The sequence below is a fragment of the Ascaphus truei genome (assembly GCF_040206685.1).
Source record: "Ascaphus truei isolate aAscTru1 chromosome 2 unlocalized genomic scaffold, aAscTru1.hap1 SUPER_2_unloc_1, whole genome shotgun sequence".
In the NCBI taxonomy this organism is placed as follows: Eukaryota; Metazoa; Chordata; class Amphibia; order Anura; family Ascaphidae; genus Ascaphus; species Ascaphus truei.
Window position 1 is genome coordinate 1,145,309 of NW_027453815.1, and position 21,424 is coordinate 1,166,732.

The window sequence follows — 21,424 nt, forward strand, 5'->3', positions numbered from 1 at the left end:
AAGTGCGGTTACGCACGAAACGCGTAGGAGTGTTGCACCCTTCGTTTTTTTAATGCAGCTCCAATAAAGTAATTATTTATTCTCCAGACCTGTCCCCCTGCTGCTGTGCGCTGCGCAATACATTTCTTGCATATCTCTGGATCTCGGACACGGCTTCACACCGGAGGAAACTGCAGGGGGCACATAGTGAGTACCTTTATTTACCTATGGGCCATCCCAAAGAGGAGGGGAAAGGCCAACTACACCACTCCCCACCTGCAGGGAACAATAGAGCCTCGCACAGGTTAAAGACTGTTTACTGGATCACTAATTGTGGATTATAATCTCCATGTATTGTTACCTCTTTGATTCATTGAATATCATTATGGGACCAAGCACTTGAGCATCCACCCAATTCCTATACAAACCATTTATGTAACTGTGTTTGTAACCATGTATTATTTGTCTTAACTCTGTGCCCAGGACATGCGTGAGAACGAGAGGTAACTCTCACTGTATTACTGCCTGTAACACATGTTATAACTCTGTGCCCAGGACATGCGTGAGAGCGAGAGGTAACTCTCACTGTATTACTGCCTGTAACACGTTATAACTCTGTGCCCAGGACATGCGTGAGAGCGAGATGTAACTCTCACTGTATTACTGCCTGTAACACGTTATAACTCTGTGCCCAGGACATGCGTGAGAACGAGAGGTAACTCTCACTGTATTACTGCCTGTAACACACGTTATAACTCTGTGCCCAGGACATGCGTGAGAACGAGAGGTAACTCTCACTGTATTACTTCCGGTAACACATGTTATAACTCTGTGCCCAGGACATGCGTGAGAACGAGAGGTAACTCTCACTGTATTACTGCCTGTAACACGTTATAACTCTGTGCCCAGGACATGCGTGAGAACGAGAGGTAACTCTCACTGTATTACTTCCTGGTAACACATATTATAAATAAATAAATAACCCTATTTCCAGCATTTAAATGTAACCCTTATCCCATCCCCAACCTACCTGTGGCAGGACGGCCTGTAGGCGAGGTCAGACAATAGTCCACATGTGTAGTTTCAGGCTGAAGCAAATATTTAGTGGTTTTATTTCTTCACCAGAGAACTAAACATTTGGGCACACCGTCCCTTTAAGGCAATACAAAACATAGGAAAATAACATCTAATCCACATTGGGAGAAATTACTCACAACCCAAGCCCTATCTATTAGGCTGGCTGGCTATCTCCAGTTCCCAACCCTGTTAACATATATCACACAGTCGGGAAACAATATTTAAAGTTCTTACTGTCCTTTTAGAAAGAGGTTTGGGAATCCGCCTGGCTAGCAGCTTGCAGGCACCAGCCCTGTAGTCCGAGACAGCCACCTGCTGCAAGCATTGGCTTCCTTATATATCCTGCTGGTTGTCAGGTGTGTCTGCTTTCCTCCCGATTACCCAACCATTCCTCCTGGGCTAACCCTCTGAGTGCTGGATGAAGGACTCAAACATATGTTTCCCAGGCATAACTATTAGTACCTGACTTCACCCTGTCACACAACTCCTAATCTAAGCCCTAATCCCTGTATTAACCCTAATCCCAGCCCTAATGCTAATTCCAGCCCAAACCCAAATCTCCGCTTTAACCCTAATTCCAGACCTAATCCCAGCCCTAACTCTAATTCCAGTCCTAACCCTAATCCAAACCCTATCCCTAATCCCAGCGCCAACCCTAACCCCAGCCCTAATCCCAAACCTAATCATAATCCCAGCCATAACCCTAATCCCAACCCTAAACCCTAAAAAAAACATGGGAATCCCGATCAGTCTGTAAATATGGAGGTGAACTGTAGTTTGATACCTCAAAATGTTGCAGAGAGCTCTGCGCCCGAGACTCTGAGACCCTGTGCCTGAGTCTCTGAGACCCTGTGCCTGAGACTCTGCGCCTGAGACCCTGAGTTTGAGATCAGCGCCCGCGACTTGGCACCTGAGATTCTGTGCCTGAGACTCTGCGCCCGAGACCCTGCACCCGAGATCCTGCACTTGAGACCCTGCGCTTGAAACCCAGCACCTGAGACCCAGCGCCCGAGACCCAACGCCCGAGACTCTGCGCCTGAGGCTCTGAGCCCGAGACTCTGCGCTTGAGACCCAGCGCCCGAGACCCTGAGACCCTGAGCTTGACACCCAGAGCCCGAGACTCTGAGCCTGAGACCCTGCGCTTGAAACCCAGAGCCCGAGACTCTGAGCCTGTGACTCTGAGCCCAAAACCCTGTGCCCGAGAACCAGCAACTCTGAGACCCTGCACCTGAGATGCTGCGCCCGAGACCCTGCGACTCTTAGACTCTCGCCCGAGACCCTGCGACTCTGCGCCCGAGACCCCATGCCTGAGACCCTGCGCCTGAGACTCTAAGACTCTGCGCCTGTGACCCTTCGCCTGAGACTCTGCGACTGAGATTCTGAGACCCTGCGCCCAAGACTCTGAGACTCTGAGACCCTGCACCCGAGACTCTGCGCCCGTGACACTGCGCCTGTGATCCTGTGCCCGAGACCCAGCGCCCGAGACTCTGCGCCTGAGGCTCTGCGCCCGAGACCCTGCGCTTGAGACCCAGTGCCCAAGACCCAGCGCCAGAGACTCTGCGCCCGTGACACTGCGCCTGTGATCCTGTGCCCGAGACCCAGCGCCCGAGACTCTGCGCCTGAGGCTCTGCGCCCGAGACCCTACGCTTGAGACCCAGTGCCCAAGACCCAGCGCCAGAGACTCTGCGCCCGAGACCCTGCGCTTGAGACTCAGCGCCCGAGACCCTGAGACCCTGCGCTTGAGACCCAGTGCCTGAGACTCTGAGCCCGCGACGCAAAGCCTGGGACCCTGCGCCCGAGACTCTGCACTTGAAACCCAGCGCCCGAGACCCTGAGACCCTGCGCTTGAGACCCAGCACCCGAGACTCTGAGCCTGCAACTCTGAGCACGAGACCCTGCGACTCTGAGACTCTCGGCCGAGACCCTGCAACGTCTGCGCCTGAGACCCTGCACCTGAGACCCTGCACCTGAGACTCTGCACCCGAGACTCTGAGACTCTCGCCCGAGACCCTGCACCCGAGACTCTGCGCCCGTGACACTGCGCCTGTGATCCTGTGCCCGAGACCCAGCGCCCGAGACTCTGCGCCTGAGGCTCTGCGCCCGAGACCCTGCGCTTGAGACCCAGTGCCCAAGACCCAGCGCCAGAGACTCTGCGCCCGTGACACTGCGCCTGTGATCCTGTGCCCGAGACCCAGCGCCCGAGACTCTGCGCCTGAGGCTCTGCGCCCGAGACCCTACGCTTGAGACCCAGTGCCCAAGACCCAGCGCCCGAGACCCTGCGCTTGAGACTCAGCGCCCGAGACCCTGAGACCCTGCGCTTGAGACCCAGTGCCTGAGACTCTGAGCCCGCGACGCAAAGCCTGGGACCCTGCGCCCGAGACTCTGCACTTGAAACCCAGCGCCCGAGACCCTGAGACCCTGCGCTTGAGACCCAGCACCCGAGACTCTGAGCCTGCAACTCTGAGCACGAGACCCTGCGACTCTGAGACTCTCGGCCGAGACCCTGCAACGTCTGCGCCTGAGACCCTGCACCTGAGACTCTGCACCCGAGACTCTGAGACTCTCGCCCGAGACCCTGCAACATCTGCGCCCGAGACCCTGGGCCTGAGACACTGCACCCGCAACCCTGGGCCTGAGACACTGCACCCGCGACCCTGGGCCTGAGACACTGCACCGGCGACCCTGGGCCTGAGACACTGCGCCCGCGACACTGAGACCCTGCGCCTGAGACCCTGCGTCCAAGACTCTGAGACTCTGCACCTGAAACCCTGAGCTTGAGATCCAGCGCCTGAAACCCAGTGCATGAGACCCTGCACCCGAGACTCTGCACCCGAGACCCAGCGCCCGCGACCCTGCGCCCATGACCCTGCGCCCGAGACCCTGCAACATCTGCGCCTGAGACTCTGCACCCGAGACTCTGAGACTCTCGCCCGAGACCCTGCAACATCTGCGCCCGGGACCCTGCGCCTGAGACACTACACCCGAGACCCTGCACCTGAAACTGCGACTGAGATTCTGAGACCCTGCGCCCGAGACCCTGCGCCTGAGACCCTGCGCCCGAGACCCTGCGCCTGAGACCCTGCACCCGAGACCCTGCACCCGAGACTCTGCACCCGAGACCCCGTGCCTGAGACCCTGCGCCTGAGACTCTAAGACTCTGCGCCTGTGACCCTTCGCCTGAGACTCTAAGACTCTGCGCCTGTGACCCTTAGCCTGAGACCCTGCGCCCAAGACTCTGAGACTCTGAGACTCTGCACCTGAAACCCTGAGCTTGAGATCCAGCGCCTGAGACTCTACACCTGAGTCTCTGCGCCTGAGACCCTGCGCCTGAGACCCTGCGCCTGAGACCCTGCGCCTGAGGCTCTGCACCTGAGACCCTGCACCTGAGACCCTGCACCTGAGACTCTGCGCCCGAGAACCTGAGACTCTGCGCCTGCGACTGAGATTCTGCGACTGAGATTCTGAGACTGCTCCTGAATCCCTGCACCCGAGACCCTGCACCCGAGACCCTGCACCCGAGACCCTGCACCCGAGACCCTGCACCCGAGACCCTGCACCCGAGACCCTGCACCCGAGACCCTGCACCCGAGAAAATCCCAGCGCTGACCTGTCCAAACCACAGGGAAATCCCAGCGCTGACCCATCCAAACCACAGGGAAATCCCAGCGCTGACCCATCCAAACCACAGGGAAATCCCAGCGCTGACCCATCCAAACCACAGGGAAATCCCAGCGCTGACCCATCCAAACCACAGGGAAATCCCAGCGCTGACCCATCCAAACCACAGGGAAATCCCAGCGCTGACCCATCCAAACCACAGGGAAATCCCAGCGCTGACCCATCCAAACCACAGGGAAATCCCAGCGCTGACCCATCCAAACCACAGGGAAATCCCAGCGCTGACCCATCCAAACCACAGGGAAATCCCAGCGCTGACCCATCCAAACCACAGGGAAATCCCAGCGCTGACCCATCCAAACCACAGGGAAATCCCAGCGCTGACCCATCCAAACCACAGGGAAATCCCAGCGCTGACCCATCCAAACCACAGGGAAATCCCAGCGCTGACCCACCAAACCAGAGGGAAATCCCAGCGCTGACCCATCCAAACCAGAGGGAAATCCCAGCGCTGACCCATCCAAACCACAGGGAAATCCCAGCGCTGACCCATCCAAACCAGAGGGAAATCCCAGCGCTGACCCATCCAAACCACAGGGATATCCCAGCGCTGACCCATCCAAACCACAGGGAAATCCCAGCGCTGACCCGTCCAAACCACAGGGAAATCCCAGCGCTGACCCGTCCAAAGCACAGGGAAATCCCAGCGCTGACCCGTCTAAACCAGAGGGAAATCCCAGCGCTGACCCGTCCAAACCACAGGGAAATCCCAGCGCTGACCCGTCCAAACCACAGGGAAATCCCAGCGCTAACCCGTCCAATCCAGAGGGAAATCCCAGCGCTGACCCGTCCAAACCACAGGGAAATCCCAGCGCTGACCCGTCCAAACCAGAGGGAAATCCCAGCGCTGACCCATCCAAACCACAGGGAAATCCCAGCGCTGACCCATCCAAACCAGAGGGAAATCCCAGCGCTGACCCATGCAAACCACAGGGAAATCCCAGCGCTGACCCATCCAAACCACAGGGAAATCCCAGCGCTGACCCATCCAAACCACAGGGAAATCCCAGCGCTGACCCATCCAAACCACAGGGAAATCCTAGCGCTGACCCATCCAATCCACAGGGAAATCCCAGCGCTGACCCATCCAAGCCAGAGGGAAATCCCAGCGCTGACCCATCCAAACCAGAGGGAAATCCCAGCGCTGACCCATCCAAACCAGAGGGAAATCCCAGCGCTGACCCATCCAAACCACAGGGAAATCCCAGCGCTGACCCATCCAAACCACAGGGAAATCCCAGCGCTGACCCATCCAAACCAGAGAGAAATCCCAGCGCTGACCCATCCAAACCAAAGGGAAACTGCAGCACTGACCCATCCAAACCAGAGGGAAATCCCAGCGCTGACCCATCCAAACCACAGGGAAATCCCAGCGCTGACCCATCCAAACCACAGGGAAATCCCAGCGCTGACCCATCCAAACCAGAGGGAAATCCCAGCGCTGACCCATCCAAACCAGAGGGAAATCCCAGCGCTGACCCATCCAAACCACAGGGACATCCCAGCGCTGACCCATACAAACCACAGGGAATTCCCAGCGCTGACCCATCCAAACCACAGGGAAATCCCAGCGCTGACCCATCCAAACCACAGGGAAATCCCAGCGCTGACCCATCCAAACCACAGGGAAATCCCAGCGCTGACCCATCCAAACCACAGGGAAATCCCAGCGCTGACCCATCCAAACCACAGAGAAATCCCAGCGCTGACCCATCCAAACCAGAGGGAAATCCCAGCGCTGACCCATCCAAACCACAGGGAAATCCCAGCGCTGACCCATCCAAACCACAGGGACATCCCAGCGCTGACCCATCCAAACCACAGGGAAATCCCAGTGCTGACCCATCCAAACCAGAGGGAAATCCCAGCGCTGACCCATCCAAACCAGAGGGAAATCCCAGCGCTGACCCATGCAAACCACAGGGAAATCCCAGCGCTGACCCATCCAAACCACAGGGAAATCCCAGCGCTGACCCATCCAAACCACAGGGAAATCCCAGCGCTGACCCATCCAAACCACAGGGAAATCCCAGCGCTGACCCATCCAAACCACAGGGAAATCCCAGCGCTGACCCATCCAAGCCAGAGGGAAATCCCAGCGCTGACCCATCCAAACCAGAGGGAAATCCCAGCGCTGACCCATCCAAACCAGAGGGAAATCCCAGCGCTGACCCATCCAAACCACAGGGAATACCCAGCGCTGACCCATCCAAACCACAGGGAAATCCCAGCGCTGACCCATCCAAACCAGAGAGAAATCCCAGCGCTGACCCATCCAAACCAGAGGGAAACTGCAGCGCTGACCCATCCAAACCACTGTGAAATCCCAGCGCTGACCCATCCAAACCACAGGGAAATCCCAGCGCTGACCCATCCAAACCACAGGGAAATCCCAGCGCTGACCCATCCAAACCAGAGGGAAATCCCAGCGCTGACCCATCCAAACCAGAGGGAAATCCCAGCGCTGACCCATCCAAACCACAGGGAAATCCCAGCGCTGACCCATCCAAACCACAGGGAAATCCCAGCGCTGACCCATCCAAACCACAGGGAAATCCCAGCGCTGACCCATCCAAACCACAGGGAAATCCCAGCGCTGACCCATCCAAACCACAGAGAAATCCCAGCGCTGACCCATCCAAACCAGAGGGAAATCCCAGCGCTGACCCATCCAAACCACAGGGAAATCCCAGCGCTGACCCATCCAAACCACAGGGACATCCCAGCGCTGACCCATCCAAACCACAGGGAAATCCCAGCGCTGACCCATCCAAACCACAGGGAAATCCCAGCGCTGACCCATCCAAACCAGAGGGAAATCCCAGCGCTGACCCATCCAAACCACAGGGAAATCCCAGCACTGACCCATCCAAACCAGAGGGAAATCCCAGCGCTGACCCATCCAAACCAGAGGGAAATCCCAGCGCTGACCCATCCAAACCACAGGGACATCCCAGCGCTGACCCATACAAACCACAGGGAATTCCCAGCGCTGACCCATCCAAACCACAGGGAAATCCCAGCGCTGACCCATCCAAACCACAGGGAAATCCCAGCGCTGACCCATCCAAACCAGAGGGAAATCCCAGCGCTGACCCATCCAAGCCAGAGGGAAATCCCAGCGCTGACCCATCCAAACCAGAGGGAAATCCCAGCGCTGACCCATCCAAACCACAGGGAAATCCCAGCGCTGACCCATCCAAACCAGAGGGAAATCCCAGCGCTGACCCATCCAAACCAGAGGGAAATCCCAGCCTGTCATCCCCCATCGCCATGACCTCTTCTTAAAGGAGAGCGATATAGATAATACAATAGCAAATAACATACAGACATTGTATATGGGAACAGGTAACTGATTGGTAGGGATCACATGAGCCGGGATTACAGAGTAACCGGTACCACTGCTTTTTAATTTACAAACAGGTCCCCTGAAGGGGTTTCATTTGAACATATTTTGTCCCCGCTCAGTTTTTAAGGCGTACATATTGAATACATCACATGGACATGAGTGGGAGATGATTTAACTCGTAATCTGCCCCTTAGAGTGCTAGCTCTTTGGGACAGAGACCCCTTCGCCCTGCTTTTCATTCTTGCATGCACTTTTCCTCCCCTCTGGCATGGAATGAGTTAAATCAGAGAGCACGGTAATAAATCTTGCTTCAGGGTCCCAGCCGTTATGCAGTGAGGAAACGGGCGATCACGCAACTCCTGTGGTTACAGAAGCCCGGGCATTGGAATACAGAGAAGCAGGTGCCCCGCAGCTAACGCAGGGGGACTCCCCGTCACATGGGAGACTGCAGTTTCGGGCAGGACTCCTCCTTAGTATTGTTACTTTGGGGAAAGGAAGACGCCAGTTCCTGTGCTACACTGAGGACATGAGAATCCCATCCTGCTGAGGGTCAGAGAGGGAGCGAGGAGAGGCACCCATGGGTAACGCCACCAGCCGCCTGCTGCAGCCGTCCTTCTCCTTCTGCCACAAGCAGGGGGTGCTGGGGGAAGACGAAGTTACACTCACTGAGAAAGGGAGCAGCAGGTAAGTCGGGGAGCCTCTATATACACGCAGTGGCACTTATAGGGTGTCCAGGTGTCCGGTATTGAACCGGACTGTTCTGTATTTGGATACTCTGTCCAGTAAGAAATGAGAGGTACTGTAATACTGGACATGTGGGTGTCCGGTATTATCCCCCCTGGACATTGTGACCTGACGCACCTTTCACCATTGTGTGTAGTATTTTTGGAGAAGCCACCTGGCTACCCTAAGTACTTACTGAGCAGGGGAATGGAAAGTGTACGTGGGACATTATTATGGGTACGGGGGTATATACAGTATGTATTTATGTGTTGGACGTGGGATAATATTATGGTTATGGGAGTATGTACAGTATGTATTTATGCGTTGGACGTGGGATAATATTATGGGTATGGGGGTATGTACAGTATGTATTTATGCGTTGGACGTGGGATAATATTATGGATATGGGGTATGTACAGTATGTATTTATATGTTGGACGTGGGATAATATTATGGATATGGGGGTATGTACAGTATGTATTTATGTGTTGGACGTGGGATAATATTATGGATATGGGGGTATGTACAGTATGTATTTATGTGTTGGACGTGGGATAATATTATGGGTATGGGGGTATGTACAGTATGTATTTATGTGTTGGACGTGGGATAATATTATGGATATGGGGTATGTACAGTATGTATTTATGTGTTGGACGTGGGATAATATTATGGGTATGGGGGTATATACAGTATGTATTTATGCGTTGGACGTGGGATAATATTATGGGTATGGGGTATGTACAGTATGTATTTATGTGTTGGACGTGGGATAATATTATGGATAGGGGGTACAGTATGTATTTATGTGTTGGACGTGGGATAATATTATGGATATGGGGGTATGTACAGTATGTATTTATGTGTTGGACGTGGGATAATATTATGGATATGGGGGTATGTACAGTATGTATTTATGTGTTGGACGTGGGATAATATTATGGGTATGGGGGTATGTACAGTATGTATTTATGTGTTGGACATGGGATAATACTATGGGTATGGAAGTATGTACAGTATGTATTTATGCGTTGGACGTGGGATAATATTATGGATATGGGAGTATGTACAGTATGTATTTATGCGTTGGACGTGGGATAATATTATGGATATGGGGGTATGTACAGTATGTATTTATGTGTTGGACGTGGGATAATATTATGGATATGGGAGTATGTACAGTATGTATTTATGTGTTGGACGAGGGATAATATTATGGATATGGGAGTATGTACAGTATGTATTTATGTGTTGGACGTGGGATAATATTATGGATATGGGGTATGTACAGTATGTATTTATGCGTTGAACGTGGGATAATATTATGGATATGGGAGTATGTACAGTATGTATTTATGTGTTTGACGTGGGATAATATTATAGATATGGGGGTATGTACAGTATGTATTTATGTGTTGGACGTGGGATAATATTATGGGTATGGGGTATGTACAGTATGTATTTATGTGTGGGACGTGGGATAATATTATGGGTATGGGGGTATGTACAGTATGTATTTATGTGTTGGACGTGGGATAATATTATGGGTATGGGGGTATGTACAGTATGTATTTATGTGTTGGACGTGGGATAATATTATAGATATGGGGGTATGTACAGTATGTATTTATGTGTTGGACGAGGGATAATATTATGGATATGGGGGTATGTACAGTATGTATTTATGTGTTGGACGTGGGATAATATTATGGGTATGGGGGTATGTACAGTATGTATTTATGTGTTGGACGTGGGATAATATTATGGATATGGGGGTATGTACAGTATGTATTTATGTGTTGGACGTGGGATAATATTATGGATATGGGGTATGTACAGTATGTATTTATGTGTTGGACGTGGGATAATATTATAGATATGGGGGTATGTACTGTATGTATTTATGTGTTTGACGTGGGATAATATTATGGATATGGGGGTATGTACTGTATGTATTTATGCGTTGGACGTGGGATAATATTATGGGTATGGGGGTATATACAGTATGTATTTATGTGTTGGACGTGGGATAATATTATGGATATGGGGTATGTACAGTATGTATTTATGTGTTGGACGTGGGATAATATTATGGGTATGGGGGAATGTACAGTATGTATTTATGTGTTGGACGTGGGATAATATTATGGGTATGGGGGTATGTACAGTATGTATTTATGTGTTGGACGTGGGATAATATTATGGGTATGGGGTATATACAGTATGTATTTATGTGTTGACGTGGGATAATATTATGGATATGGGGGTATGTACAGTATGTATTTATGCGTTGGACGTGGGATAATATTATGGATATGGGGTTATGTACAGTATGTATTTATGTGTTGGACGTGGGATAATATTATGGATATGGGGGTATGTACAGTATGTATTTATGCGCTGGACGTGGGATAATATTATGGATATGGGGGTATGTACAGTATGTATTTATGCGTTGGACGTTGGATAATATTATGGGTATGGGGGTATGTACAGTATGTATTTATGTGTTGGACGTGGGATAATATTATGGATATGGGGGTATGTACAGTATTTATTTATGCGTTGGACGTGGGATAATATTATGGATATGGGGGTATGTACAGTGTGTATTTATGTGTTGGACGTGGGATAATATTATGGGTATGGGGTATGTACAGTATGTATTTATGTGTTGGACGTGGGATAATATTATGGATATGGGGTATGTACAGAATGTATTTATGTGTTGGACGTGGGATAATATTATGGGTATGGGGGTATGTACAGTATGTATTTATGGGTTGGACGTGGGATAAAATTATGGATATGGGGGTATGTACAGTATGTATTTATGTGTTGGACGTGGGATAATATTATGGTTATGGGGGTATGTACAGTATGTATTTATGTGTTGGACGTGGGATAATATTATGGATATGGGGGTATGTACAGTATGTATTTATGTGTTGGACGTGGGATAATATTATGGGTATGGGGGTATGTACAGTATGTATTTATGTGTTGGACGTGGGATAATATTATGGTTATGGGAGTATGTACAGTATGTATTTATGCATTGGACGTGGGATAATATTATGGATATGGGGGTATGTACAGTTTGTATTTATGTGTTGGACGTGGGATAATATTATGGATATGGGGGTATGTACAGTATGTATTTATGTGTTGGACGTGGGATAATATTATGGATATGGGGGTATGTACAGTATGTGTTTATGTATTGGACGTGGGATAATATTATGGATATGGGGGTATGTACCGTATGTATTTATGTGTTGGACGTGGGATAATATTATGGATATGGTGTATGTACAGTATGTATTTATGTGTTGGACGTGGGATAATATTATGGATATGGGGGTATGTACAGTATGTATTTATGTGTTGGACGTGGGATAATATTATGGGTATGTGGTATGTACAGTATGTATTTATGTGTTGGACGTGGGATAATATTATGGATATGGGGGTATGTACAGTATGTATTTATGTGTTGGACGTGGGATAATATTATGGGTATGGGGTATGTACAGTATGTATTTATGTGTTGGACGTGGGATAATATTATGGATATGGGGGTATGTACAGTATGTATTTATGCGTTGGACGTGGGATAATATTATGGATATGGGGTTATGTACAGTATGTATTTATGTGTTGGACGTGGGATAATATTATGGATATGGGGGTATGTACAGTATGTATTTATGTGTTGGACGTGGGATAATATTATGGGTATGGGGTATGTACAGTATGTTTTTATGTGTTGGACGTGGGATAATATTATGGATACGGGGGTATGTACAGTATGTATTTATGCGTTGGACGTGGGATAATATTATGGATATGGGGGTAAAGTATGTATTTATGTGTTGGACGTGGGATAATATTATGGGTATGGGGGTATGTACAGTATGTATTTATGTGTTGGACGTGTGATAATATTATGGATATGGGGTATGTACAGTATGTATTTATGTGTTGGACGTGGGATAATATTATGGATATGGGGGTATGTACAGTATGTATTTATGTGTTGGACGTGGGATAATATTATGGTTATGGGAGCATGTACAGTATGTATTTATGTGTTGGACGTGGGATAATATTATGGATATGGTGGTATGTACAGTATGTATTTATGTGTTGGACGTGGGATAATATTATGATACGGGGGTATGTACAGTATGTATTTATGTGTTGGACGTGGGATAATATTATGGATACGGGGGTATGTACAGTATGTATTTATGTGTTGGACGTGGGATAATATTATGGATATGGGGGTATGTACAGTATGTATTTATGTGTTGGACGTGGGATAATATTATGGATATGGGAGTATGTACAGTATGTATTTATGTGTTGGACGTGGGATAATATTATGGATATGGGGTATGTACAGTATGTATTTATGCGTTTGACGTGGGATAATTTTATGGATATGGGGGTATGTACAGTATGTATTTATGTGTTGGACGTGGGATAATATTATGGATATGGGGTGTGTACAGTATGTATTTATGTGTTGGACGTGGGATAATATTATGGATATGGGGTATGTACAGTATGTATTTATGCGTTTGACGTGGGATAATTTTATGGATATGGGGGTATGTACAGTATGTATTTATGCGTTGGACGTGGGATAATATTATGGATATGGGGTGTGTACAGTATGTATTTATGTGTTGGACGTGGGATAATATTATGGATATGGGGGTATGTACAGTATGTATTTATGCGTTGGACGTGGGATAATATTATGTGTATGGGAGTATGTACAGTATGTATTTATGCGTTGGACGTGGGATAATATTATGGGTATGGGGTATGTACAGTATGTATTTATGTGTTGGACGTGGGATAATATTATGGGTATGGGGTATGTAGAGTATGTATTTATGTGTTGGACGTGGGATAATATTATGGGTATGGGGGTATGTACAGTATGTATTTATGTGTTGGGTGTGGGATAATATTATGGATATGGGGGTATGTACAGTATGTATTTTTGTGTTGGACGTGGGATAATATTATGGATATGGGGTATGTACAGTATGTATTTATGCTTTGGACGTGGGATAATGTTATGGATATCGGGTATGTACAGTATGTATTTATGCGTTGGACGTGGGATAATATTATGGATATAGGGGTATATACAGTATGTATTTATGTGTTGGACGTGGGATAATATTATGGATATGGGGGTATGTACAGTATGTATTTATGCGTTGGACGTGGGATAATATTATGGATATGGGGTACAGTATGTATTTATGTGTTGGACGTGGGATAATATTATGGATATGGGGGTACAGTATGTATTTATGTGTTGGACGTGGGATAATATTATGGGTATGGGAGTATGTACAGTATATATTTATGTGTTGGACGTGGGATAATATTATGGGTATGGGGTATGTACAGTATGTATTTATGTGTTGGACGTGGGATAATATTATGGATATGGGGGTATGTACAGTATGTATTTATGTGTTGGACGTGGGATAATATTATGGGTATGGGGGTATGTACAGTATGTATTTATGCGTTGGACGTGGGATAATATTATGGATATGGGGTACAGTATGTATTTATGTGTTGGACGTGGGATAATATTATGGATACGGGGGTATGTACAGTATGTATTTATGTGTTGGACGTGGGATAATATTATGGATATGGGGGTATGTACAGTATGTATTTATGTGTTGGACGTGGGATAATATTATGGGTATGGGGGTATGTACAGTATGTATTTATGTGTTGGACGTGGGATAATATTATGGATATGGGGGTATGTACAGTATGTATTTATGTGTTGGACGTGGGATAATATTATGGATATGGGGTATGTACAGTATGTATTTATGTGTTGGACGTGGGATAATATTATGGGTATGGGGGTATGTACAGTATGTATTTATGTGTTGGACGTGGGATAATATTATGGATATGGGGGTATGTACAGTATGTATTTATGTGTTGGACGTGGGATAATATTATGGGTATGGGGGTATATACAGTATGTATTTATGTGTTGGACGTGGGATAATATTATGGATATGGGGGTATGTACAGTATGTATTTATGTGTTGGACGTGGGATAATATTATGGATATGGGGGTATGTACAGTATGTATTTATGTGTTGGACGTGGGATAATATTATGGGTATGGGGGTATGTACAGTATGTATTTATGTGTTGGACGTGGGATAATATTATGGGTATGGGGGTATGTACAGTATGTATTTATGCGTTGGACGTGGGATAATATTATGGGTATGGGGGTATGTACAGTATGTATTTATGTGTTGGACGTGGGATAATATTATGGGTATGGGGGTATGTACAGTATGTATTTATGCGTTGGACGTGGGATAATATTATGGGTATGGGGGTATGTACAGTATGTATTTATGCGTTGGACGTGGGATAATATTATGGGTATGAGGGTATGTACAGTATGTATTTATGTGTTGGACGTGGGATAATATTATGGATATGGGGGTATGTACAGTATATATTTATGTGTTGGACGTGGGATAATATTATGGATATGGGGGTATGTACAGTATGTGGGGGTACTGTATGTACAGTATGTGGGGGTACTGTATGTACAGTATGTGGGGGTACAGTATGTGGGGTACAGTATGTGTGGTACAGTATGTGGAGGTACAGTATGTGGGGTACAGTATGTGGGGGTACTCTATGTACAGTATGTGGTGGTACAGTATGTGGGGTACAGTATGTGGGGTACAGTATGTGGGGTACAGTATGTACAGTGTGTTTCATGTGTTGGACGTGGGCATTATTAAGGATGCGGGTATACGCATGTTTTATCTGTATACAGGGAGATAACGCGGCAGACACAATACAGGGGAATGTGAGACGTGTTTACAATTTCAGTGCTATCTCAGTGACGTCCTATTTTTGCCGTGAGAACAGAACGCGACGCGCAGCGCGTAAAACAAGTCGCTTTCTCAGCCAAATGGCAGTGGAATCGTGTGTCTGTGAAACAAAAGGTACTTAATACACAATGTGTGTTAGGCCGTGCATATAGTGCGTATAATGCCCGCTACTGGCTATCGCGCTTATTTATATTAAGAGTGACGGCGGCAATGCGACATCGCGAACTTTGGTAGCTGGCAATATTTGATTTTTCAAGGGCTGTCGCCTCATGTGACAGCCCCTGAACCAATCAAATGCCAGTATGCCCACGACACTGCGGCAAAGCGAAATATAACTTTCGCTCACAGCGATGGGGGACGTCACCCGTCCCGTCGCGGGCACTATACGCGTGGCCTAAGGAGATGTGAGTGCCCCTCACACCGTATATACAGTATATCACCTGGTAACATTGTGTATGGGGTTTGCTATTGAACAGCGCCACAGTCTATGTTGGTATCGTTTATAGACAAGTCCTGGCAACCCATGTAACTCTCGGTGATCTAACCCTTTCACTGCCAGAGGAGAATGGAGGGCATTGTACAGCCTGGTGATGAAAGAGTCAGTTCCACGTCGCATGTTCCCTAACACTACGCGTGGAGATGATAATAATGTGACGTGTCGCGGTGAGAGGAGCGAGCGACGCACAGAGACAGAGGGCTGTCCCAGGAGGCGTGGTGCGAGGGTTCAGATACTTTGTGTGTATAAATACTCGGACTATGTCATGTTTGTATAACTTAGACAAAGGTCCCTCATGGGACCGAAACGTTGGACGATTCAGTAATAAACCCACCTGTAATCTTTGGCAGTAACCCAGGTGTGATTCCTCGTCCAGTCTGATACAAGGGTTTCCAGACCAGTTTTACAGAAACGTATGTATGTACTGTATGTTTGTATATATATATATACACACACATCTTGAGAAAGGACCCTAAAGAGCCGAAACCTTGATAGTTTTGCAATAATCGAGATTTATTTCTAAGTCCTGGAGCACCTTATTTATTTATTTTATTTATTTATTTTCAAAAATGTGTTACCAGGAAGTAATACAGTGAGAGTTACCTCTCGTTTTCAAGTATGTCCTGGGCACAGAGTTAAGACAAATAATACATGGTTACAAGTACAGTTACATAAATGAACAGGGTATACATTATATACAAGACATTGCATGCACAGTAAGATATAATATGTATTATGGGCGTATGTAACAGTTACAGATAATATATATTATAGGCGTGTGTAACAGTTACAGGTAATATATATTATAGGCGTGTGTAACAGTTACAGGTAATATATATTATAGGCGTGTGTAACAGTTACAGGTAATATATATTATAGGCGTATGTAACAGTTACAGATAATATATATTATGGGCGTATGTAACAGTTACAGATAATATATATTATAGGCGTGTGTAACAGTTACAGGTAATATATATTATAGGCGTGTGTAACAGTTACAGGTAATATATATTATAGGCGTATGTACAGTTACAGGTAATATATATTATAGGCGTATATAACAGTTACAGATAATATATATTATAGGCGTATGTAACAGTTACAGATAATATATATTATAGGCGTGTGTAACAGTTACAGGTAATATATATTATAGGCGTATGTAACAGTTACAGATAATATATATTATAGGCGTATGTAACAGTTACAGATAATATATATTATAGGCGTGTGTAACAGTTACAGGTAATATATATTATAGGCGTATGTAACAGTTACAGATAATATATATTATAGGCGTATGTAACAGTTACAGATAATATATATTATAGGCGCATGTAACAGTTACAGATAATATATATTATAGGCGTATGTAACAGTTACAGATAATATATATTATAGGCGTATGTAACAGTTACAGATAATATATATTATAGGCGTATGTAACAGTTACAGATAATATATATTATAGGCGTATGTAACAGTTACAGGTAATATATATTATAGGCGTATGTAACAGTTACAGGTAATATATATTATAGGCGTATGTAACAGTTACAGGTAATATATATTATAGGAGTATGTAACAGTTACAGGTAATATATATTATGGGCGTATGTAACAGTTACAGATAATATATATTATGGGCGTATGTAACAGTTACAGATAATATATATTATAGGCGTATGTAACAGTTACAGGTAATATATATTATAGGCGTATGTAACAGTTACAGATAATATATATTATAGGCGTATGTAACAGTTACAGGTACTGTAATATATATTATAGGCGTATGTAACAGTTACAGGTAATATATATTATAGGCGTATGTAACAGTTACAGATAATATATATTATAGGCGTATGTAACAGTTACAGGTAATATATATTATAGGCGTATGTAACCGTTACAGGTAATATATATTATAGGCGTATGTAACAGTTACAGATAATATATTATAGGCGTATGTAACAGTTACAGATAATATATATTATAGGCGTATGTAACAGTTACAGGTAATATATATTATAGGCGTATGTAACAGTTACAGGTAATATATATTATGGGCGTATGAAACTGTTACAGACCAGATTAAAATGTGAGACAACCTTAGATTTGAAAGAACTTAAACTGGTGACGGCTGTGAGAGTTTCCGGTAGGTTGTTCCAGTTTTGGGGTGCACGGTAAGAGAAGGAGGAACGGCCGGATACTTTGTGGAGCCTTGGGACCATGAACAGTCTTTTGGAGTCAGATCTCAGATGATAAGTGCTGCATGTGGTAGGGGTGAGGAGCTTGTTCAGGTAGCTGGGTAGCTTGGCCAGAAAGTATTTAAAGGCAAGACAGGAAAGGTGAACTTTGCGCCTAGACTCGAGTGATGAGCAATCTAGTTCTTTGAGCATTTCGCAGTGATGTGTGTTGTAGTTGCATTGGAGAACAAAACGACATATTGAATTGTAGAGGGTGTCAAGTTTGCTAAGGTGGGTTTGGGGTGCCGAGCCCTTATTTCTCGCTATGCACCATCCCGACTCTTGGGTTCTACTCAAGGATGTCTTCTCTCTACACCCTTTGTATCTAAAGCCCTCTCCCGCCTTAAACCTTTCTCACTGACTGCCCCGCACCTCTGGAATGCCCTTCCCCTCAGTACCCGACTAGCACCCTCTCTATCCACCTTAAGACCCACCTTAAGACACACTTGCTTAAAGAAGCATATGAATAGCACTGTGGCTGATACTATACACATGATACATAAAGCTTGGCCCCCTGCAGACGCACTTACCAGAACTCCCTCCTACTGTCTCTATATGTTCCCCTACCTACCAATTAGAGTGCAAGCTCTTCGGGGCAGGGACTCCTCTTCCAAAATGTCACTTTTATGTCTGAAGCACTTATTGGTAACCCTCCTCCCCCAGCGCCGGATAACCCTCCTCTCCCAGTGCCGGGTAACCCTCCTATCCCAGCGCCGGGTAACCCTCCTCCCCCAGCGCCGGGTAACCCTCCTCCCCCAGCGCCGGGTAACCCTCCTCCCCCAGCGCCGGGTAACCCTCCTCCCCCAGCGCCGGATAACCCTCCTCTCCCAGTGCCGGGTAACCCTCCTATCCCAGCGCCGGGTAACCCTCCTCCCCCAGCGCCGGGTAACCCTCCTCCCCCAGGGCTGGGTAACCCTCCTCCCCCAGCGCCGGGTAACCCTCCTCCCCCAGGGCTGGTTAACCCTCCTCCCCCAGCGCCGGGTAACCCTCCTCCCCCAGCGCCGGGTAACCCTCCTCCCCCAGTGCCGGGTAACCCTCCTCCCCCAGCGCCGGGTAACCCTCCTCCCCCAGGGCTGGGTAACCCTCCTCCCCCAGGGCTGGGTAACCCTCCTCCCCCAGCACCAGGTAACCCTCCTCTCCCAGCGCCGGGTAACCCTCCTCCCCCAGCGCCGGGTAACCCTCCTCCCCCAGCGCCGGGTAACTCTCCTCCCCCAGCGCCGGGTAACCCACCTCCCCCAGCGCCGGGTAACCCTCCTCCCCCAGCGCCGGGTAACCCTCCTCCCCAAGCGCCGGGTAACCCTCCTCCCCAAGCGCCGGGTAACCCTCCTCCCCCAGCGCCGGGTAACCCTCCTCCCCCAGCGCCGGGTAACCCTCCTCCCCCAGCACCGGGTAACCCTCCTCCCCCAGCGCCGGGTAACCCTCCTCCCCCAGCGCCGGGTAACCCTCCTCCCCCAGCACCGGATAACCCTCCTCCCCAAGCGCCGGGTAACCCTCCTCCCCCAGCACCGGATAACCCTCCTCCCCCAGCGCCAGGTAACCCTCCTCCCCCAGCGCCGGGTAACCCTCCTCCCCCAGCACCGGGTAACCCTCCTCCCCCAGCGCCGGGTAACCCTCCTCTCCCCGGCACCGGGTAACCCTCCTCCCCCAGCGCCGGGTAACCCTCCTCCCCCAGCGCCGGGTAACCCTCCTCCCCCAGCGCCGGGTAACCCTCCTCCCCAAGCGCCGGGTAACCCTCCTCCCCCAGCGCCGGGTAACCCACCTCCCCCAGCGCCGGGTAACCCTCCTCCCCAAGTGCCGGGTAACCCTCCTCCCCCAGCACCGGATAACCCTCCTCCCAAAGCGCCGGGTAACCCTCCTCCCCCAGCGCCGGGTAACCCTCCTCCCCCAGCACAGGGTAACCCTCCTCCCCCAGCGCCGGGTAACCCTCCTCCCCCAGCACCGGATAACACTCCTCCCCCAGCGCCGGGTAACCCTCCTCCCCCAGCGCCGGGTAACCCTCCTCCCCCAGCACCGGGTAACCCTCCTCCCCCAGCGCCGGGTAACCCTCCTCCCCCAGCGCCGGGTAACCCTCCTCCCCCAGCGCCAAATAACCCTCCTCCCCCAGCGCCGGGTAACCCTCCTCCCCCAGCGCCGGGTAACCCTCCTCCCCCAGCGCCGGGTAACCCTCCTCCCCCAGCGCCGGGTAACCCTCCTCCCCCAGTGCCGGGTAACCCTCCTCCCCCAGCGCCGGGTAACCCTCCTCCCCCAGGGCTGGGTAACCCTCCTCTCCCCGGCGCCAGGTAACCCTCCTCCCCCAGCACCGGGTAACCCTCCTCCCCCAGCACCGGGTAACCCTCCTCCCCCAGCACCGGGTAACCCTCCTCCCCCAGCACCGGGTAACCCTCCTCCCCCAGGGCTGGGTAACCCTCCTCTCCCCGGCGCCGGGTAACCCTCCTCCCCCAGCGCCGGGTAACCCTCCTCCCCCAGCGCCGGGTAACCCTCCTCCCCCCAGGGCCGGGTAACCCTCCTCCCCTAGCGCCGGGTAACCCTCCTCCCCCAGCGCCGGGTAACCCTCCTCCCCCAGCACCGGGTAACCATCCTCCCCCCAGCGCCGGGTAACCCTCCTCCCCCAGCGCCGGGTAACCCTCCTCCCCCAGCGCCGGGTAACCCTCCTCCCCCAGTGCCGGGTAACCCTCCTCCCCCAGCGCCAAATAACCCTCCTCCCCCAGCGCCGGGTAACCCTCCTCCCCCAGCGCCGGGTAACCCTCCTCCCCCAGCACCGGGTAACCCTCCTCCCCCAGCGCCGGGTAACCCTCCTCCCCCAGCGCCGGGTAACCCTCCTCCCCCAGCGCCGGGAAACCCTCCTCCCCCAGCGCCGGGTAACCCTCATCCCCCAGCGCCAGGTAACCCTCCTCCCCCAGCGCCGGGTAACCCTCCTCCCCCAGCGCCGGGTAACCCTCCTCCCCCAGCA

The 21,424-nt window shown here is 49.3% G+C and overlaps 1 protein-coding gene across 1 annotated transcript in view; it reads left to right on the top strand.

Annotated features, from left to right (window-relative positions):
- Positions 1-8,588: 8,588 nt before the first annotated feature.
- NOS3 (nitric oxide synthase 3) overlaps positions 8,589-21,424 on the top strand; it is a 300,784-nt gene continuing 287,948 nt past the window's right edge. Inside the window, exon 1 of the mRNA XM_075580452.1 lies at positions 8,589-8,767. Within this exon, the coding sequence (XP_075436567.1) occupies positions 8,661-8,767 (107 nt within the window). The 5' untranslated portion in view covers positions 8,589-8,660. The remainder of the gene's footprint in view (positions 8,768-21,424) is intronic.